Genomic DNA, 23,349 nt, shown 5'->3' with positions numbered 1-23,349 from the left:
TTCCTTAATTTGTTTAAAAATAGTGCTGGCCTCTTCTGTCGGATTCTTTCCCTGAAACATTTCTTCCTGGATTAAACCGACAGTCCCTTTGGACTCTACCCAATTTTGCAAAGGGTCTGTTACTTCTTCCTGTTTTTTGTCTGGCTGTGAGGTTTTTGTTATTTTGAATCGCTTGGCTAGTCTCCGTTCTGATAGCACGCTAGAAGATTTATTGTTCCCCATTGCTCTATTTAAAATGTCTGTGCTATAGTATAACAATTTAAAGTCTGGAATTTCCTGTTTGTCAAAAGTCAAGCCTCCGTTATGCAGAGTAAATAGCTGCCCGCATTCTCCACCAGTCTGTTAGCCTTTCATCTTTTGGCCCAAGCTACTTGCTGGTGCTAACAGGATCTTTTGCATATTTCTCTGCATGTATAACGGACCTTGTCTCTTAACAGAAGGAAGACCAGACACAATTCTGTAATTTTAAAGGGTTTTATTTTAAACATAGCATCAGCTTTTAATAATCTTTGCCCATTACAACTTGACTCTAAGAGTCGAGACATGATTGCTCAACACTGATGTTGACTTCAGGTGGGGCTGCTTCTGTTTCTTTGGAGATCAGAGCTTGGGACAAGGGTTGCCTGCCTTCTCTGGGCCGCCCTTTCTCTCTCTGCTCTGGACCCCCCCCCCCGATATCAATTCACCATCTTATATCCTTTTTTCCCAATTCTGTTTACTCAACACTGTTGATCAGTGTTGATCAATCAGAAATGTTTGATATTTAGATTGTTTCTCTAATCAATTGAAAACAGCTGAGTTTGTTCCCTAATGATCGGGGTCTTTCCAATGTTTATAGCTGTTTAGGTCAACCTGAGCTCCCATTTAAGTGTCTTGTTGTGCAAACTTCCTTATTTGGTGTGTTGTGCAAACTTCCCAGTACCCACATCTGTTGTTTTAAGGGGTCCTGGAAAATCCCCACATCCCCCAACTTGATGGTCTTTCCATTATCGCTATTCTTCCTGGGTCAGCCCGACCTGACATATGTCTCATGTAAGACATTATGCAAACTCGCCTAATTTGGAGGTTCCGGCACTTAGCACACATTTCCAAAAGTCCTGTGTCTTTGGAAAGCCCTGTGTTCTCCCATAGTAGATCTCCATGGACTGTGCTCCTATAACCAGTAGATATGGTTTATGTATAATGTGCATGGTTATAAACTTGTCATAAACTGTTAATGACTGTATATGAATATATATATGAAGTCTAAATGGGAATGAGAAGGATTTTATTCCTTTCTGATACAAATCCCGCTTGCAGCTTCATCGGTAAACTCATTCGAACTCCCCCCTCCCTGCCTCCTGTAACTCCCAGCCAACAGCTGGAGACCAGCTGTTCAGATTGCGCAAATCTGTAACTTTCTAATGTTAACGAGCGAACAACAGGAAGTCGATTTCGCAAGAAGAGAAAAAAAATGTCTTGCCTTTTATTTTTCGGCTTGACTCAGGCTTTTCGGCCCAACAGGCTTTCAGGGGCTTACCTGCCTTTTGCAGGCTGCTTGGGGCCTTTTCGCAGATCGTAACATTATCCAGAAGTCTTGGTGCTCACGCATCACAAAGGGGAGCCAACATGGTGTCGTTGTTAAGAGTGTCAGACTAGTATCTGGGAGACCTGGGTTTGAATCCCCACTCGTGCTATGGAAATGGGTGACCTTGGGCCTTTCATACTCCCGGAGCCCAAGGCACCCCACACAACTGTTGTGAGGATGTAATGGAGGAGAGGAGAACACTGTGAGCTGCCTTGGGACCCCACGGGGGAGAAAGGCAGGGTGCAAGTGAATTAAACAAATACATAAATAAAAACATGGTTACCCACCTGAGACTATCTCAGCACCCGTTACTCAAAATATCCCTTACCTGGAGATTCCAGAGGTCCTACCTGGGATCTCCTGCTGGCAAAGAATGATGATTCACTATGTAACCTATCCAGGAAAGGATCTTTGAACAGGTCTCCATTTTGATACTCCAAACAGGACCTGGGGATTTTGTACAATGAACTTTGAAATAACTTTTCCATGCTTTCACGGTCATACATTCACAGGCCTACCTGAAACCCTACTTGGTGTTCCAGCCTTTTAGCACTGGGTTCATCATAATCATCATACTTCTCCTTCGAGAGGAGGGCCCCTGGTAGCTCCTCGTTCAGGCGTTTCAAAAGCGCAGGCTACACTAGTGATGCGGCAAAAAAGATCTACAGAAGTGTGTTTCTTTCTCAAAATTTATTGCTGTTGTTATGGAATCACCCAACATGTTTCGAAGGATCAAAACTTCTTCATCACTGTGACGCTGGCTTGAAATGGGACAAAAGTAGCATAAAATATACATACGATAAATTAAACAGTACACCTCTAACACACATTCATCTATTAATTAAAATAACTGGACATAAAACACAAGCATCCTCCCTCGAAACATGCTGGGTGTTGCCAAACTAACAACAGGTGTTCTAAAACTTTTAGCAGAAAGGTTTAATAAAATGGAGCTCTTTTATCGTTCTCCTGTGTGGCATCGGTGTCTTGTACTAGTGCTGAATGTTGGGTCGTTGTGCTGAATGACCCAGACATTCATAACTTCATATATGGGGATTTACATTATATACCTTCAGATGAATTCATTGGAGATTACACCAGAAATGCCCGGTCATCGGTGCTCTCTCATGTTAAGATATGGCTCTGACAGTGGGTTGGATCCAACCAGCTCCACTTGTGACAAAGAGAGGAGATGGTCTCCTTCAACCACTAAAAAGGCTATGGTGGGGATCCAAAGCCATATGGGACGGAGGCTGTAGTAAGGAAGGGAAATAAGGGAGATTGGGTAAAAAAACTGGCTGGATCAAACCTTATAACACCTTATCATGTGACTGTTTCATTTTGGGATTGAGAGCAGTCTGTCTTATCTACATTCACCAGTCCCAAGGAAGACCAGTCAGTCTGAGCTTTTGCATAGCCAAACACATAATAGAACAATTTCTTTTTAAACCAATCTCATTAATCTTCTTCTTCACTGGAGAAAAGAAAGAAACGGCCCCTCTTTTGTTAAAAACTGTACCCAATGCGGTTACTCTAAAACAGAAGCAGCCGTTTCAATGCCAATCAATACAAATCCAGGGTGGGGGTGATTATAAACCTGCTTCAATAAACTACCAATTAACTGGTGCTTCATTACCTCCTTCATGGATGGAAAGATTTATGTTTGGCCTAGTGAATTGTTACATTCCACAAGAGAGTCTGGTGTTTAAGTACAATTCAGCTGCATGTTAGTAAAGGGCAGACGCCAATGTGACACTTGACAAGATAATTCCAATGCACATTCCTGGAAAAGAAAATAGGATTTCTGAGGTTTAGTAAATCCAAAGTAAATTACCCTCCCGGTGGCTACCTTAAGCTTATAAACAGAGTTAGACACACAATGGCAAAACCATCCCAACCATCCCGAGTTCTTTTAGGCATTCCTAGAAGCTCACTGTAGCTCTGGTATATTTAGGGGAAACTGCAATAATATTGGCCATTGCTTGGTTTACTTAAGGTATCTTTAATGATACTGCACCACGGACTGTATTGAGCAATTAAAAATATACACAAAGGGACAATCTTCTTTCTGGGGTATATATTTCCCCCAATTTTTTTTTACTTCCTTCCAATTGAAGAACCCAGTTTCAAATGCGAGAAGGGCACTTGTTTCTACAGTAAATGTGCGCATCCTGCTCAGTTTGTTCCAAGTACTGTATTCATATATATATATATATTCTCTCTCTTTTTTAACGACTGTTGTCATTATGCCCCCAAGTTGCTTGGGGGAACTAAAATGTTCCTTGTTTGCAGAAGAATTAATTAAGTTGTTCTTTCAGATTCTATTTCTCCATAAATTTCAGCTAGCTTCTTAAACTCTGGTCCCCAGTCACCAAGGTAATTATAATCCTGGTCGGAATGTGTGGTAGCGGAATCCAAAGAACTGACAGATCCCGCTTCTGACCTTTGACCCTCATACGCGTATGTCTGTAGAGAATCATATGGCGGTACGCTAGGGTCAAGGTCCGCTTCAGCCAGTCTTTGTTTAATAAATTCCTGAACATCTATGGTGTCAAGGCTGGATGAAGCGGGATGTTTGGGCATGGGCTTCACTTCAGGCCGAACATCCCTCCGATACTTCAGTTCTTCAGCTGCCGACGGGTTCCGCAGAGCAGTAATGTCAAAAGCTTCCGTGTCCTCCTCGCCTCCGCCCTCATCGTCATAGGTGACAACGTTTTCCCGGACATCCTCTTCTGAAATTATCAGAGGCTCCTTTTTGCTGCGTCTTAGTGTAATGAAAAGGACCACAATTGCTGATGGGAAAATTCAGGATAGGAATCAGTTAGGAAGGCTGCTTGATAAAAGGATTTTTAGTACATTATGCATCTGACTTTTTAAAAGATCCACTATTCGTTGTTTAACGGATTGAAGGAAATCCATGTATTACCAAATTTTCAATACAGTTTCCTTTTTTGAGATACTGACGGAGCTCTACGATAAAACAACATTGTTCCCCTATCATCTTACGTAACATAAGTAAAGAACATTTTCTGGCATTTGAAGAGAATACCTTGTATTGCAACCAACAAAACTGACACAAAATATTGTGCTTTTGAACCATACCCTACCATACACCACACCATTCAAGCCAAAGTAATCTTTTTCTGCTTCTGGAAAAGATCTTAGGCCTGGCTGGTCTAGCACTAGCTGTGACCTGGAAGGCTGCTAGTTCAACTCAGTGACCCCTCCCCAGAAATACAGAAGATCCTACAACTGTCCTTTCCAGACACGTACCAAGTGCCTACAATTCCAGAATAGAAAAAATGGATGATTTACTATCTGACAAGTAGCAGAATTACAGTGCTTTGCATTAAAATGCTTAGCTCCTTCTGTGGTCAGCAAAGTGGAAGACAGAATCACCCCCACACCTCTTGAGCAGGTGTTTCACAAGATGAGAAAGAGGTTGCATGCGGGGGGGGAGGTTCTTTCTCCAGCCCCCATGTTGTTGCAGCCCTCTCAGTTCATGAGGGTTTCCTAGCTCTCAGGAGCAGCTCTCCAGTGGACACAGGAGGCAGCTGCCAAGGAAAAAGGGAGAGATCTCCTCCACAAACTCCTTCCATTCATAGGATCCTACTGCACTGATTTTAATTCAAAATAAAATTATATCCGGGTCATTCCCTGTGTGTAGTACTGGCTTTCCACCAAGGGCTTTATCATCAAGCTGTGTGTGTATATATGTTTGCATGTGCGTATGTATACTTGAAAAATGCTGCCTCTTGGCCAAATGAGAATATTAGCTAGCTAATGGGCACTATTCAAATTAGTCTGGGTGAGAGGAAATGCATTTCCAAGGGCATTTATCTAATGGAATCATATTCTTGCCTTCTGTGTCCCCTGCCCCTCTCGAAGAGGTTTTGTGTTGTTATCAGCTCATCCCGCAGAGATAATTAGCAAACGGCTTTCATACAGCCCGGATAGCACTTCTGGCAGTGGAATCTATTTCAAAAACATTCTCTTCATCTTCTCTCTTTGTCACTTTTCCCCAAGAGTGTCGGACACGCAACTCAAGTCCTGAGATCTGACCAAATTACCTGAGTAGATCGACAACGCTAATTACTCAGCAACCGTGGTTAAATTAATTGCACCGGACGCCAGCTGTTCGGCTGCCTGCTTCAGAGGCCCATCTATTTTAGCAAAGCCTATTAATTTTAGCAAACCCCCCCCAGTCAATGCTTTGTATTTCTAATTACCTCCTATCACAAGCAGTTCAGAATGGCATTATACTTAAAAGCCATAGCGCGGCTGCAATCATCTAAAAGATACGGAAAGGACATCGGTATTTAATTCTCCAACAGGCTTACCCAGGAGGATGACGACACACAACAGGATGGCAATCAAGGCTCCCGTACTCAGCCCTGCGGAGGAGAGGAAGGCTTCGGCAGTGCAGGTCCGCACACGCCCATCTCTTTCGCATGCACACACGCGGATCACAAGGGTGGCGCTGCTGCTGAGAGAAGGGATCCCCTCATCAGAGATCATGACAGGGAGGTAATACACATCCTGGGTCGTCCGACTAAATTTCCTTCTTCGGGTCAGGATACTGGCTGTGTTATCTAGAGGTGCAAAAGACAAGTCAGGATAGTCGTTAAGGATTATAATCTAATCATCTCCACCCCATTTGCCTTGCTCGCGAGTCTGTATCGGGGAATGCTGAAAGAGACCACCTCATTCTCAAAAGCTGGGCAGCAATAAAAGAAAATGGAAGGGTTATGGGTCAAGGATAGAGCATCTGCTTGCATGCTGAAGATCCAAGGTTTGTAATGTGTCATCACCAGTTAAATGAACCAGGCAGTCGATAACTACCTGGGCGTCTGGAGAACGACTGCTAGTCAGAGTAGACAGTACTGACTTTGATAGACTTGGTATAAGGCAGTTTCATGTGTTCACTGAGATTGTTCATTCATTCAGGCAACCTAACTTTCTTCTTGGACCTGGGCTCAAGGATTCGATGCACTGAATTCCTGAAAGTAATCCATTTCCTGCAGTGATCCTGTATTTGGGCCTGGGTAGCCCATGGGACAGAGTTCTTTCCTTGCAAGTATTTCTAGCTGTGTCCTGAGGCATTAGATTGGGAGCATGGGATAACGTGAAATACAGGGAATTGCATCAGCGTGTCCCATTAGTTGCTTATATGAAAGGTTGGGGTGCCAGTCAAGAGTTACTCACTCTCTCACAAAAGATTGCATTTTAAGTTACATCTTCTGCTTCTAAAATTTACCATTCAAACTTCTTGTGGAACTTACCATTCAAACTTCTTGTGGAATTTACCATTCAAACTTCTTGTGGAACTTGGGAGTCCATCTCTTTTCCAAACCATCCAGCAGGCCAACATAGGCTGCTTCCACACACATTGAATAATGCCCTTCAGTGACTGCTTGCAAGTGGATTTCCTTTCCGCACTGGAAAAGCCAGTCTTTGAGATCTCACACAGAACTATATACACCAACTGAACAATTCCAACTGACTTTCATAACTGACACACACACAGAGAGATTCCTTTCAAAAACTCCTCCCACACTGTCATCCACCAATCACAGCACATTTGTTTCTCTCAATCACTCTAGTCTACTTGTCACCACACTTCAACCAAACATTTAAAGGCGCACACACTCTCATAAAACAAGCAATCATTACAGTGTTGAACGTGACAAGTTAGCATAAGCAGGCAGAGCTTCAATACCACGGGGGCTTACTGGAGATGCAGGGTATCTACATGTGCCCTGATCAGAGAGGATGAAGCTGTTGGTGCCTCCAAACACTGCACTTTACTTCCTTCCTCATAGAAATATATGTACATCACTCACTTATCTGGGGGAAAACAAGAGGGTGCAAACAAAGGAATACCACTCCAGTGGGGACCAAATATGCTATCTGCCTCTGATGATCACAGCCACTGAGAATCCAGCCTCTTCTCTGTCTGTGCAGTCCCATGCCAGAGTTTATTTATTTATTTCCTTCGATTTATATACCGCTCACCCCCCTAAGGGCTCTGAGCAGTTTACATTATACATTTGATACAATTCCTACCTAAGGCCACACACACATACAATGGGGGAAGTGACTAACCTAACAGGCACCCTGAAGCAGAGACTTCGTTATTGTGGTCTTTCTGCGGGCGGTCTTTTTCCAGTCCAGCAACGACGTCTCCCTGGTGCAGGTCTTCTTTCAGTCGTCGCGACTCCTCCCAGGCCTGGGCCAAGCACACATCAGCGCGTGCTCCCGCAGCCGGCCTCTGTCCAATCGGCTTCGGCCTGCCGTGTTGCCCCGCCTCTATGCTCCGCTGGCCCAGCCTCTGCTCTCTCGCTCGACTCGCCAACTACAGCCATGTTTTCCGCCACCGCCGCTCCACTGCTCACGCCGCCACCACGCCATGAAGGACGGGTGCCCCCCCACTCTAAGAGCAGGTACCCATTTGTCTACTTGCCCTATAACAGGCTTTCGAGCCGCTGGGTGGGCGGGAGCTGGGACATAGGGCTGGGAGCTCATTCCGGCCACGGTGTTCTGTTAATTGGTCGCATTTGAGTGTGATGGCCTGTCAAGTACTGTCTTTTTTATGTAGAGTGGATCCACTTATACTATGCCATGACAGTGGTTCACCTCCTCTGGTCTGGACAGGAAAATTCAGGAAGTGCACCATTACAGTACCGCAGTAACCAACACAGTGTGGATCCAGCTATGATGGTCAGTAACTCTGGGAACATTACAATATTCCATACATTTCTTGACCATTCATCCATTGATGGTTGTTTTTTTGCTTTTCCCACTATTTTGTTACAACCTGGGTGTAACAACAATATGCTGTAGAATATCTAGCTCAGGGGTGTTGAACTCACTTGTTATGAGGGCCAGATCTGACATAAATGAGACCTTGTTGGGCCGGGCTGTATGTTTCATAAATTGTAATGCCACATAGCAGAGATATAAATAAGGACACAGACAAACACAATTAAATATTTTTAAAAACTTTAAATAAAACTTGCTTAAAACACTAGCACTCTTGCAATATTTTGTCTATTTAACATTCTTGGGTATTTGATACCTCTTGCTCTGAATTATTGCATCAAAATGTCCGCGTTATAGCAATCTTGAGTATATTGTTCAGGTGTGTATCTGTAAACTGCAAACCTACTTTTGATGTATTGACATTCATTACAGAAATCTAATGCTCAGTGTTCTAAGCCTAGGAACCAGGGAAAAACATGAAATGGCTGGGCATTGCTACCTTTGGTACATAAGTTGTTTCATGTGCTGGTCAAGAACATGAGAAGGCATTCTGACACAGACTGAGGGCCATGTGTTTGTCTACAAAACTACAGTTTTCCTCAGAGAAATAACTACAACTTGCTACAAAGGAAATGTGCTGGGTGAACTTGGTCTGGATACACACTCTCAGCCTAATCCACCTCATTGGCTTGTTGTTATTTGTCTTCTAAAATAGTTCACATTGCTTTCTTACTAAGAAAGACTGCAGCCTATAGAGATTTTTTTTCCAAAAAAATGAAGAGGCTTGAGCAAAAAGAAAAAATTCAACAATACTCATTACTTTCAGTGCTAGCTAGATCATTACAATGAAGGCATTCCACAAAAGAGGTGCCACAAAAGAGAAGACCCTGTCCTCAGTGGAAGGAAGAACATGGTAATGATAACGATGAGTATTGGCAAGGCTCACATAACGGTAGATGGTACCCTGACTGACATAATTTAGTGCTCCAAAGGTAAGAACCCACACTTTAATCTGGCCTTGGATATAAACTGAGAGCCAGTTGAGCTGCACTGTTCAGATCAGATGTGTTCCCTCTAACTGGTGATTATAAACAATCTAGCTACTGACATTCCCAGATTAAGTACGCTGAAGTTGCCAAAAAAGGATTTGGGGATGTGGAATGGTATGGTATATTCTGATCTCATCAGATCTCAGAAGCTAAGCAGGGTTGGTACTCAGAAGGAAGATCACCAAGGAAGAATCTGCAGAGGAATGCAATGGTAAACCACCTCTGCTTCTCACTTGCCTTGAACGTCCCTTACTGAGGTAGCTGTAAGTCAGTTGCAACTGGACAGAACTTGTGCACATAACAAGGATGCAACTAGTGCATCAATAACAATATACAGATCACACTTCTCAAAGTAGGGCTGCTGTCAATGCAGCTGTCAAAGTGGTTAAAGGTGCTATGCACTACAGATGAAATCTGAGTATCCATTTGTAGATATTATAACTTTTGGGGTCGACCATAACTTTTGGGGTCAACATTAGAGATGAGCAAACAAATCCTACTTAATTTATTTTCATGATCATTTATTGTTTTATTAACAGTTACCATGCTGTGCTTTTCAGTTTTTTAAAAGTAAGTTTGCATTGTGTTTTACATGTTGTATAGTTTCTTATACACAATTTACGTGACCATTTATACATGAAATGCATGTATAATGCTGATTTACTGTCACACAAAATAAGGTTGAAAAATGAGTACATTTCATGGGAAAATCTGGTGCAAAGAAACAAAATGGCATTAAAATAAAGAATTACAGATCTGATTTTCTCAAGGAAAAATGGAAAACAAAATGGGGATTTTGATGTTGAAAAACAGGGGTAAGAAATTCACAAGCATCCCTACCCCAATTCACCTCCTCTTTCTGCAAAATCTCTCTTTCTTTCTTGTATTCTCTGGGCCAGTAAAGCTGAACTAATGCAATTTTTTGTCTTGCATGTGCCAACCGCAACTGGGCTTTGTAAACAATTTATCAATATATGTTTAGCTGTCTGGTAGTTCTTATCTACATATCTAATTCCCAATTATGCCCCCTATGTGCGGATATTTATTTCCACAGATGGAGGGTAAAGAGATTTTTCTGCACACTTCGGACACCCCCTAGGGTTGCAGAAAAATCCCAGTCTTAGCAAACATCTATTCAGGGGTTTAAATTGCCCTGAAATAAAAAAGCGTTGCCTGGTTATAGTTCGTCTGCCCTTTGGTAGGTACATTTCCAGTGCAAACGGAATCTTCCAACAGTATTTTATTTATTTCTTCAGTAAAATCTGTCTTAAAAAGTCAAAGTCTCTCCTTTTTTTCATAAGAGTAGAGAGAAGGTCTACTCTGAAATGAAAATGATTTCTAAATGTTTATCAAAATGAGGAGAACCCAGCGGCCCCAAAGCAATTAAATCTAGCAAGTAGGCAAATGGGTACCCACCCTTAGAAGGGTGGGGGGCACCCGCCTCTGTACGAGGTATGTGGTGGTTGCGGCAGCGAGCAGCGAGCGAGCAAGCGAGCGCTGAGAACATCAATGGCGGCGGCGGCAGAGCCTAAGATGCCATGGTGCGGAAAGATCGAGAGAGCGACCCCTGGCGGCAGACGACTGCGGTGGAGACCAGTGGCGACACACGGTGACGTGGATTGCGAGCGCGGCGGAGCCGGTCAGGACAGAGCCGAAGCTGGAGCGAGCACGAAGGCGTGCGCCGAGAGACGGTCCCACCAAGGAAAGCAGCAGGCCAGTGGAAAAGATGCCAGAAATACCGCCGAGAAGGAAGGAAGGAAGAAAAAAGCCGAGCCAGAAAAAGGACACAGCGGGCCCACCACAAGGGTACTGGTAGGAAATCCCCACCCCTACAAGTATGTGGCCTTAGACAGGGTAAAAAGTTCTTAGAACATTCCTGTAAACCGCCCAGAGACCCCCCTAGGGGTTAGGGCGGTATAATAAGTCAAAAATTAAAATTAAAAAAAACCATTAAAACAGTCACTGGCTATGATCTGATTACTAACTCAGTTAAATATCTCAGAATAAATGTGTCTGGGAAAAATGAAACACTTTTTCAAGATAACTATGAAATAGTTTGGGGAAAAATTCAAGAAGACCGGATTGTCTAATTTAAACCTATCTTGGCTTGGGAAAATCTCTGCAGTAAAAATGAACATACTCCCAAAAATCAACTTCTTGTTCCAGATGTTACCAATTGAGATACATGACAAGATACTGAAAGACTGGCAAAGACAGATAAATACATTCATATAGACCAGTAAGGCAGGAAGTGGGGGCCTGCAAGACACATGGGGGGTGAGTGTCTTGCAGGCCCCCACTTGGTGCGAAGAGAGCAAGGGTGGGGGTGAGTGAATGTGAAGGCTGGGGGTAGTGGAGAGCCAAGGGTGGGGGTAGGTGGGAAGAGAGCAAGGGTGGGGGTGAGTCAATGCCAAGGGTGGGGAGTAGTGGAGGGCCAAAGGTGGGGGGTGAATGCCAAGGGTGTTTGAATGAAAAAATGTGTGAATGCCAAGGGTGGGGGCTAGATAGGGAGGGAGAGCAGCAAGAGTGGTGGCTGAGTAGAGTGCCAAGGGTGGTGGTGGGGAGGTGGGGAGAGCTGCAAAGGTGAGGGTGAGTGAAGTGTCAAGGGTGGGGGTAGGTGGGAGAGCAGCAAGGGTTGGGTAGACTGGTGTAGAAAATGTGGGTGGGGGCAAAAGAGATGAGGGGTAGATTGACAGATAAGGGAAATGGGAGAAAGGAGTGAAACAGGGGGCAGATTGCTGGAGAAGACTCTTGAGAGTCCCTTGGACTCCAAGGAGATCAAATCAGTTAAACCTAAAAGAAATCAACCCTGACTGTCCCCTGGAAGGCCAGATACTGAAGCTGAAGCTGAAATACTTTGGCCACCAAATGAGAAGGGAGCACTCGCTGGAGAAGAACCTGATGCTGGGAAAGATTGAAGGTCAAAGAAGAAGGGGACGACAAAGGGTGAGATGGTTAGACAGTGTCATAGATGCAACGAACATGAAGTTGAGCAAACTCTGGAGGCCGATGGAGGACAGAAGGGCCTGGCATGATGTGGTCCATGGGGTCGTGAAGAGTCGGACTTGACTGTGCGACTGAACAACAACAATGACAGATAAAGGGAAAGGGGGAAATGGGGGCAGGATATCACAGAAGGGGTAGGGGGTAGGTTATGACAGAGAAGGGATGAGGGGGCAAAGGAGATGGGTAGGTAGATAACGGAAAGGGTAGAAAGAGTGGGGAGATTGATAGATAATGAGGAAGAGGGAAGGAAGCAAAGAGGGGGAAGGGATGCACCCTCTCTGTAAGTTTCTTGCAGGTCCCCACTTGTGGTAGCCTAAATGACGACTGAATGCGTCTCCTATCTTTCCTCTTGGATCTCACCTTACAGTAGGAGACAAATGGGTATGTTAATTCACCTTAAGTTCAGGTTCCTAGTAGTGCAAACAATACATGATGCTGGAGGTCTTTGGTTGGAGACCCCAATGCAAGAGCTGGTGTGGTACAGGGGACAGAATTTCCACTGGGAGACCTCAGGCGATCATCCCCTCTCAGGACAGAATCGGGTAGAGAAGGACCATGTCCCTTACCATTGAACACCTTGGCAGGAGGACAGAATAAAACACGAAATAGATGGATGTGAAATGACTCTCAAGAAGCAGTTGTGTGTGTGTGTGTATGTGTGTGAGGTCAATCTAAACCGAGGCCATGGTGCTGAGAAAGGGGCAATGTAGCTCTTCCCCCCCCCCGCAGTCTCTTTTTTTCCTACTCAGCTACAAGTAGCCTGGGGGAGGACTTTATTGATTGGGGAAATGCTGGGGGTGGGGAAGAGGAGCCATTCCCCCCTCCCCAGCCCCACAGCCACAACCCATCTCCCCCCCCTCCCCCGTGAAGCTATTATTTAAAGGCTAAATTACACGGGGAGGGAGAAATCTGATTACATCTAGGACCATTGTTTCTCACTGCCAAAATATATCTATTTGTTAACTCTCTTATTTGTATGCTATTTTGCTGCTATTCACAGGTCTTACCAACTACTTTAATCCAATCTGAGCTATATTTTTTGCTCGGTAACTTATGCCCCTTGACTCTAACTAGCCCTCCTGGCAACTAAACCCCCCATCACCTATATGTAAGGCTTGAGGAAGTCTTGTTTCAATGTGTCTGAAGTGTGCATGCACACGAAAGCATATGCCCAGAATCAAACTTTGTTGGTCTTCAAGGTGCCCCCACTGGACTCAAAACTTTGATCTATACAACAAAACATATTGAAGGCAAGCACAGGGGGTGGGTATGGAGACAAGGCGCCAGAGAGATCATTGCAGAGGTATAGCATGTGAATGCCAGAGCACTTTGGAGAGCATAAGAACATAAGAGATGCCAGTGTTGGATCAGGCCAAAGGCCCATCCAGTCCAACACTCTGAATCACACAGTGGCCAGAAATACCAGGTGCCATCAGGAGGTCCAGCAGTGGGGCCTCACGTATTATTCGAAATCTGAGGGCTTTTTTAACACATTATGCATAATAGGCTGGCACAAGAGGACAGGGGAGAATCTGCCCCCCCTGCCTTAGGCAAATTTAAATTTGTTGCTCAGCTCTGTGTCAGGGTCCTTAGTCAGGTTACACAATACAGGGCTTCATGAGAAGATAACTGTTTATTGGTAAATCCAGTACTAGAGACACGTTTACAGCTTGTGTCAGGAATGGCTGCATATACAAGGGCCTCTGACTTATACTAGAATCAAACAGCCCCCCGGTAAGCATAAGCCAATGGATATACCTCGTGTGCACGGGCAAAGCAAGCAGGCAAAGCAAAAAGCCGTTAACTTTCCCAGCCGAGAAGAGCTGCGGCTGTAGCATCTACAAGGTCAAGCATAAGATAGCAACAGTTGGTGAGCCAGGGAGACCTGAGACAGAAAATGGGAGGGCACCCTTCCACATTCCAGAATTATGACAGGGCTCTGTTTGTGCAACTCTGTTTGTGTTAAGTATTTCATCTGTTCTCAGCTTTCTAAGGTGTTGTGATTAATTAAAGATCAACATTTTACATTTGTATCTTTAGATTTGCTTTTGTAATGTTCCTGAAGTGAAAACTGGCAATTCTAAATCCTCCCTTTGTTCACAAAAGACTAGTTTGTCATCTCCACAACCCAGTTTTTCTTCAGGGCTCCCCCCCCCCCTCAACAACTCTGAAAGAGAAGTTAGGCAGGAAAAATATTATCTGGTCCAAGATTATTCAGGGTCATTCAAGGCTGAGGAGGGATCCGAACACAGTTTTTCCCAGTCTACATTCAAGACTCTGTGCTGTCCTTCCCCAGCATTTGTCTGTTTTCTTCTTCTCTGAAAACCATGGGAAGCTTTTATTTGAAGATGGCTTGCTAGACCAGTGAGGATACTCAACGTACAAGCCAGGAATGCTGAGAACTTTGACATGAAAATGATTGCCAGGTGAACGTATTTTGAGTAAGTTCCCTCAGTCATGCATCATAATCCAGAAGTATCATCAACAACAGCCAACAAAGCCACTAGAAGCTGCTGTCTCTGTTCCAAACAGATGTGTGGAAGCTGTGCGGCGGGGCGCGGGGGGAGAGCCTCCGGGCAGACCTGAAGGCCAGAGTCCTCTCTCCTGTTTGACTCCCTGTCAACCTAACAGGCTGCTACCTAGACCTCTTGGCATTTGCGCTTCAGCTTCCAGGTTTCCCAATGTTGGATCTGTGCCCCATGCTGCACCAATGCTCCGGTGACTGTTTTCCAGTAAAAGCTGTGACATATTTTTCTCCAGTTACATGTTCGACTTCATTATTCCCCTTTGGGCCTTCACCTTCGCCCCTTGCCCCTAGAACTGCAAACTATGGACCCAGATTTACTGGGGGCCGTTTTGTGTCCATGGGCCGGGAGCGAGTGAAAGGGGTGGGGAAGGCAATCCAGGTGTCTAAGCTGGCTGCAAGGGGGCCAGAGCCCCCAGGTGAGCCTGAAGGCTGGAGCCTTCATTCTGGTCTGTCCCTGTGGCTTAATGGGCCGCCACCTGGGCTAGTTGGCAGTTGGGCTCCCGCTTCCCCTGCCCATCGTCCCTCCATCTCAGTCTTCATGATTGTTGCATAGTTTCTCCTTGCACACCTGTTCCATCACAGCTTTTCATAGGCCTGTTCCATCACAGCCCAGATCAAGGTTTGGGGGAAAGCTGAGCAAGTGCCCCTTAAGGGGTTTTGGGGTTACACTTGTTTGGTGAAAGGCTCAGCTCAGGCACCCAGCTCAGATGGCAAGGGAACCACACAGAAACATGTGTCCATGTGGGTCCTCCGGGCCTGCCATCCCATGGTGGCCCCCCCAGCAGGCAGGCTGGGTGGATGGTTGGTATCATCGGCCAACAGGTGGGCCACCCAGTGCTGGATCTGCGCCCCGTGCTGTGCCAATGTTCTGGAGACTGACTCCCAATAAAAGCTGCGGCCTCTTTTTCTCCAGTTATCTGTCGGGCTCCTTATTCCATTTTGGGCCCTCCCTCCCTCGTCCCAGGGCTGCAAAACAGATGCCTTTGGACTGGGGGTCCTCTAGGGGAAAAGCGAGACATCATATATTTTTTTAACAATGATTTTTCAGACTCCTTTTTTTTAAAAAAAGCATACACCTACACTAGGAACACTTTTGTGAGTGCAAGTCCCACTGAATACACCTGAGTCAGATTCTGCGTAATCCTGTTTAGGACGATAGTACCAGGTACTCATAGGCAGCAAATGGGAGTGGGGTGGGGTGGGGGGAACACACACATAAAATACCCAAGTCTTTGAGAAAAAAGAAGGTCAACAACAACAGCAGCTTCACTTTCAGTAAAATCCTAGACAGACCTGCGCCAGTCTACATCCACTATAGTCACCGTGGTTAGAAAGGTTTAACTCTGCATAGAACTACACTGTTAAAAGCTCAAAATTCAAGTCATCCAGATAGCGGGTTGTCGGGGAGGGGGGGAAGACTGCATTTTGCTCATTGACTTAAATGATTTCCAAGTATTGTAGAACTGCCATTCCACAGAACCAATTTTTATACTAAAAAAAAAAATAGAGTCGCTGCCATAATTTGCAATGCAATATTCCACAACTGCGAAGAAAATGTGGCAAGGAGCAATAACATCCCATTTTCTCATAATCCTGTCCTTCATTTGTCTTTTAAAAAGCCAACAGAAGCCATAGTTGCAAGCATAACGATGTTGCAGTGTTACTCAAGTGAGGAGCCAAAGTAAATCTCTGTAACCCCACTTTTTGCACAGTATGCTGAACAAAAAGAAGCCTCATAAACCAGACATTGAGAGTACAAACACACAGTAAAATACAGAAGGGGAATGAATATTACAAGGTTATTTTTTTCAGTGCAACCCCTAAACATTCATTGTTTGCATGTGTCCTTGATGCAAACACTTCCGCCCTGATAGATTAAGGATTCCAGCCACTGACAAACAAAGATTAAAGAAAAGGAAGTCATTCCATTCAAGGAGACATCCAAGACAAAGTTCCCATTTACCTTCGTTGTCCTTCAGCGTAAAGTTGGGATTTAAAGGAAGACTGCTGTCCAGAGAAAAACGGAACCTTTGTCCATTGGCAAAGTCGTCTCTGTCAGTGGCGCTGATAGTCTGAATTGTCTGAAAGGACAATGAAAAAGGTGTGATCAAGTCTGAATAGAACTCAGCTGAATCTTGTAAGCTCGGTTCAATTTCACAACCTTCTACATGGCAACTGTCAGTTCTAAGTGTGAGCTCTTTAACGTCTTTTTTGTTGCATCCTCCCTTGTTTTCTCATTCCTTTTGTCTCAACTAATTGGCTTATATTTTATTTGTTACAGATTTATGTTTTAAATGTCCTCCTTTTCTTCTTCTATGATTGGCTGACATAAACAGGAAGAGTTATTTTCTCCGTGGTAGTGAGTCAGTTTAGATGCTGTATTATGCATACGGATGTTTCTACTCTTGTCTTTTACAGACAACTCACAACAACTGTACAGACTCCAAGACTGCAACAGAAGAAACAGTTCTGAAGAAGATAGCAAAATGGTATCTTAATTAGCTGGCGGGCCATCAATGGTTATACTTCACTGTACCGTGCACTGAATTCTTATACTTTAATTGTTAAACTTTACTGTGGCCTGCACTATATATAGGGACCGTATGCACTGTATTGTTTGCACTGTATATATTAACAATTGGCTTTTACACAGTAAAGGATAATTGTTCCCCCCCCCCTTTTCTTTTCGTGTGGCCTCTGGTACTCCATACTTTCTATGCTGTCAAAGGCTTCCAGCACTGTCACTTCACCTGATTTTTGTAGCTTGATATATTTAGGCCAAGACGTGAAATGAGTTAAACAAAGACCCAGCACTGCAGCTTACTGCATATTGGCAAAGTCCATATACATTATGAAGATTTGATAAAGATATATTTTAGTACAAATGCTGCTGGGAAGGATGCAAGCGCGGGTTAAAACAATCTTCTTTTAACTATTTGGCCCAACACTGGCATGCTATTAATCATCCTATCAATCCTCTGCCAAGTAAAACTATTAAATGAGAACGACAGTCACACCAGGGTGTGTGTTATATCTTTTGTTGTAAGGTGGTAGTGAACTGCAGGATAAGCAAAGACATAGCAGCTATGTCATTTATTTTGTCCCACATAAATATGAAGATGAAGTGCTGTTAGACGTCTTTATAGCATTGGGAAATCGGGGTCTGGAAAAATAAAAACCTCTGCAATGCAGACTGCTACACTGGAACGAGGAATAAAACTCCCTTCTCTTCAGTTGGCACATTTGCAATTGTCTATTTGCCAGGAACATTCTCTGGATTGTTGTAACATCAGAAGAAACTCCACGGGTGCTCTTCCTTCTCCCCAATAGCAGATTGCTGATTGTATCTGAGGACATGAATCTGTCTTGGCCCAGAGCTGTCAACGGGAAATACAAACCGCTAGAAAGAGTAATGTGGGGAAGCGCAAGTTGAATTGGGTACATAAAGAGCTGACAGGAGGAAAAAAAATGGAAGGGAGGAGGAAGGAAAAAGGGGCATAGACGGAGGTGGAGAAAAGCAGAGGGCCAGACCCTGCAAAATCTAGCCAGAATTCTTCCTTAAAAGGTCATCTAGTGTAGGATCTTGAAAGCATTTGCTTATTTTATAGAAAGTTTCTGTTGCTATCAACCAATAGGTACTCAGTAATTAAATCTGAAAACCTTAATCACAAATCTCCATTCAAACCAACACAGGCACATAAATGACCAGAACCAGCAAGCATCTCGGCAAACAAGGAGTTTCCCTTCTGATTTATGTGTCCTGCCCGTCTTCTGTCATGGCACCCAAAATGGTATACGCAGGGCTCCCAGGGGGCCTAGCAGACAGGCATGGACTAGACACATGCCCGCTCAGCCTGAGGAAGGCCTCTGTATCCTAACCCTTCCAACCATGCCCCGGAGGAGGAGGAGGACCCCTGCCTTGAAAGGAATCAGTGGTGTGGCCCCGGAGGAGGAGGAGGAGGAGGAGGAGGAGGAGGAGGAGGCAAACTGTAGCTCTTCTTCAGAACTGGATAGCAGAAAGTCTTCAGAGCACAGAGCTGTATCCTAGGAGATCCATGCGTGAAGTCCCCTGGTAGCCCCATGACAAAGAGATAACGCTCCCAGCAAGATCCCAGGAAAACAAACAAAACAAAACAAACCAGTTCCCAGGAATTTCATGATCCAGGTGGATTTTACCAGGAAACCACCATCCCTTCTAGACTTGTCCATGCTGGGCTAACCCCCCTCTTCCTACTCGAGCCTTTCACCTAAACTGCTATCAGGAACGCTTTATGGAGCTGCCCTTGAAAAGCACACAGAAGCTAAGGCTGTTCACTCGGTCTCAGGCATGAGGGCGGCCATGTCACATCGGGGTTAAAGCAGCTACATGGGTTGCAACTTTCCTTCAGGGTTCAATTCGAGATGCTGCCGATTTAAAGCCCAGAGGCCACCAGCCGAATGGACCTCCTTTCGTGGCACCTGTGGACCATGCCGTCTTCTTGGGAAGTCTGTCTGGCATCTACAGAGACATGGGCCCTCTCTAAAGCATTGCCCCACAGTCGTGCAGCAGTTTGTTTCACAGAGTGCACGGAGACTCTTCTCTGTCTGCCTCTTGCTCAGGTCTTGTAAGATGTTGCTATTTCAGACAGCTATTTCAGACAGCTTCCTGGTAATATCAAAACCAAATCTTTGGCAATCAGATCTGTTCTTTCTGGATTTATTTTTAATGGATAGACAGGTTTGACACAGAGAGTATTCCATCTTTCTGTGTTTATACCTCTGAGGATGCCAGTCACAGTTACTGGCGAAACGTCAGGTTCTACAATGCCAAGACCACGGCTACACAACCCGGAAAATCTACAGCAACTGATAGACAGGTGTTTGGTTTTACGAATTTGTGATGGAAACTGCATAAAACTTTGATTTCTTAGATGCTTATGAAATTTATTCTAAAGTCTTCTTGTTTTTAGTATTTCGGAAGGACATGTTGATTTTTTTAAAATCTATTGAAAAGGTATTGCAGCTTCCAAGTGAAAAAGGTTGTATTTCATTGTGCATTTGGATATATCCAGTCTGAACATGTATCTGAAACATACCTTATCTGTATTTCCCACATATATTCAGGTCTCTAGATGGTATCTGACATTTTCTGGGATACTGGGAAATGAGTTCTGAGAAACTGGGAGCCAGTGTTTTAAGGCTCCTGGGACTGCCCCCCCCCCCGAATTTTTCTGTGTGTCCTTGTCAGCATCTTCTTTCCAGGGATTGATTTCAGCTTGCCAGGTTGATCTGGCTTAGATTCTGTGCTTTGAAATTTGTTCTATGGGTCTTGCGACATCGTGTTCTTTCTGCATGTTGGTTTGTGTCAGGTTTGTGGCGGATTCTGCATTGACACTGCCTTGGATTTTCGGATTGTACATTGGGTTGGCTTCTCCTATTGCACATTTTCCGGGCTTGCAGCAGTGCCCCTATTCTGTTTCGCTGGGAAGATTCTCTGGTCTGACATTTTTAGGTTGGGCGTGTGTTGTGTGAGCCTTGCCACACTGTCCTGAACTGCTGCTGGGATTCTCTGGTTCTGTATTGGTTCTTTGGGGTTGGTGGTTCTTCCTGCTTTGAGAGATTTTCAGCCAGGGTTTGCTTTGCCCTGAAGAAAGCATGGAATACCCCTGCCCACCAAAAAAACAATGGAGAATGGCTAGGGGCACCTTGTTCAGAGGCCCACAGAAATGGACTTCTCGGTCCAATTCACTTGAACCTTGGGGGCTATTTAAAGGACAGGAACCACACTGTAATTTCCGTGTTATTTGTTCAAGAAACAGCCCCCCCCAGCCCTCCAGAAAGATTATCCTTTGGGAATAATGGAGCTGAATAATATTGGAATCCCCCCCCCCCAACCCGGATCCAAATACCAAACTGGTATTTGGGACCTGGATAACCAAGAATAGCGGTATTTTTCAGCTCCCTGATACCTGGATCCAAAAAAACACCATTTTGTTTTTGAGGTGCACATCACTATATGAAATGTTTCACCAAGGAGAGTTCTAACAGCACCAGATGTTTTTGTCCCACAGAGAGTGGGGTTTCCCCAAGCCAGCCATTTATGGAATACATTTTGAAAATCTCCTCTTTGACACAACCACTACACTGCTTTCAAACATGAGAGCTGAGTGTGCAACTGGTGTTTTACCTGCCCAGGCTTTGCATTCTCACAGACAACCACATCATAATCTCTGGCAAGCTCTGGAGGGTTGTCATTGACGTCGAGAATTTTAATTCCAATGGGGACATGGCTCAGTAGTCCGGGACTGTCTGTAAAACACAAAAGCATCAAATGATTCAGCAGTTTCAAAAGACACTTAACAACATCACAACTTGTCCTCAAAGGACTTTGCTGGCCCGGACCTTGGAGAGTCGCAGATTGGTGCGCTATTTCAAACTGACGGCTTGTCAGAAGGTTTCATGTACTACATCGGAACCACTGCAGGAACGACAGCCTTATAAAGATGTGGTTTGCTGAACACTGCTAGCATGGTGAAAAATGAATTCAAAGGAAAAGCTTGACTGTTAAATGAAAGCTTTGGAACGTTCTGGGACATTTTGGCAGAAGAGTCTTCAGAGTCTATTGGATACTTCCTCCTTGGAGATAGCGGTTAATCAATGGACTTGATTGGATGCTTGTCAGGATCCACATGCTTCCAAGAAGGTTTTACTTTTATTGAAAAGCTATAGACGCAGTAATATGAACACTGTTAGGAATGGCGGGTTACCTATGCGCATAATAGGATAAAGTGCATTCACATCCCCCCCCCCATGGAGTACCCAATTAGATGGGCTCCCGCGCGTGGGCATTTGCCTGAAAACTAACAGCTGCCGAAGCTGGGAAGGTAAGAAGCTTCCCACGGATTCTAGACACACCAACTGCTCCAGTGGCCTTGAGAGATATGCGTTACAGCTAAGATGCAATTAAGTGCATGGGAAGGCATGCACAGCGACCAGAAACATACACCACCCTCATGGCAGCATAGCTGACAATGCTACAGCCTGATGGATGGATAATCAGAAGTAGAACAGTTGGCCCTGTTTTAAAGAACAGTGCAAAAGGACAAAAGAGGAATTCCAACTCAAGTTGGTTCAATCACAATTTAATGGAGCCAATAATGTTGCCGTGTTATTACCAAGAAGCAATAAATAAATAAGTTACATTGGACTGTTTAGCACCGGCTATTTCATGTTCAGAACACTTATCTATACAAGAACAGGAGATTTCCACAAAGTGGTTATGCACATTATAGTGCAAATCTTTGTTGGGAGTGTCAGATTAGGATCTAGGAGACACAAGGCAGATTGAGGGCATTCATGGGATTCGATGAAGTCTCCACACAATGGTCTTCTGTGAGTACGTCCACTGCAGGCGTTTCAAACAAATAGTCTCCCATGTGCATTCTTAGATACTGGAGATGATATTATTTTGTGCTAGCACACTCTAAATCAACAAGTGGGATATAAATTGCTATCTCAGTAAATGGTGTCATTCCATGAGAGGGTTCTTTTACATCAGAGGTTGCACATTAGAATCAACTTCTGTTTACACTAACAAGGCTGTCCTAGAACGTTCCCTGTTGCGGAGAAGTCTCCCACATAGGGAGGGTGGCCCCTTTGGTCAGGTTTAGTATCAAAGTGTACTATAAATGCAAAAGCACACAAATGCAGATTTGAATCACTGTTGTAAACATCTAAGTGTGTGAGATAGGAGACGCTCAAGGCTGTGCTCCACTTTCAGAGCTTCTGTTTTGCTTTGTTGTATCCTTTTCCCTTTTATGCTCTTTTTGGGGGTGGGTTATATCTGACTTTGTTTTGTTTCGCTGCTGTTCCCTGTTGTATTTACCTTTCTTGAGGTTTTGAAGTTTTTTTAATGTTATAAACATGCACGGATGGCTTACTGGCACAGCACACAGAATTCATCATCATCTTCTTTCTTGATGAATGGCTGGGGGATGGAGGGCGAACCTCCCTTTTTGGAAGGGCAGCATTGTTTGTATCTATAAACACCATTCTGATCACAAATGATTTGTCCTCTCTCTGGGTTTTCTACAAACCTAAAAGCAGACTCTGGTAGGTGCTAATTCTCAAGCAGAGACAACATACCAACGTCATCTCTGCACACGAAAGGTTCATACATCGGGAGGCAATGAAATGCAGGTGTGGGTGTGCCTTCAAAGAAACAACCTCCCGCGAAGCTACATGTTTGAACTGTCTGTTAAACTTAATCATGTCACAGCTCACCACTGGAGTTCTTTGTGCCAGAACACACAAAACAGTTCATTATGTATTGATCTAACTTCAGTACTGTACATGTGTGGGACAACATTGTTCAGATTTATTTTTGATGCTTTCAAAACAACCTCATTCTTTCATTTGTGCACCGTAACAGAAACGTCAATTGAAGCTGCAGTGGGAGA

General features: G+C 44.4%; 1 protein-coding gene across 1 annotated transcript in view; it reads right to left on the bottom strand.

Moving 5' to 3' along the window:
• Positions 1-3,868: 3,868 nt before the first annotated feature.
• The window catches only part of LOC107122755 (cadherin-18-like), a 62,481-nt gene continuing 43,000 nt past the window's right edge, over positions 3,869-23,349 (bottom strand). The window contains exons 4-7 of the mRNA XM_015425889.1: positions 21,078-21,199; positions 16,875-16,992; positions 5,908-6,159; positions 3,869-4,359 (exon numbers count right to left, since the gene is read on the bottom strand). Coding sequence (XP_015281375.1) covers positions 3,869-4,359; positions 5,908-6,159; positions 16,875-16,992; positions 21,078-21,199 — 983 coding nt within the window. The remainder of the gene's footprint in view (positions 4,360-5,907; positions 6,160-16,874; positions 16,993-21,077; positions 21,200-23,349) is intronic.

Source organism: Gekko japonicus, unplaced genomic scaffold (genome assembly GCF_001447785.1).
Source record: "Gekko japonicus isolate JY-2015 unplaced genomic scaffold, Gekko_japonicus_V1.1 scaffold2792, whole genome shotgun sequence".
Lineage (NCBI taxonomy): Eukaryota > Metazoa > Chordata > Lepidosauria > Squamata > Gekkonidae > Gekko > Gekko japonicus.
This window is presented reverse-complemented; position numbering and strand designations above follow the sequence as displayed.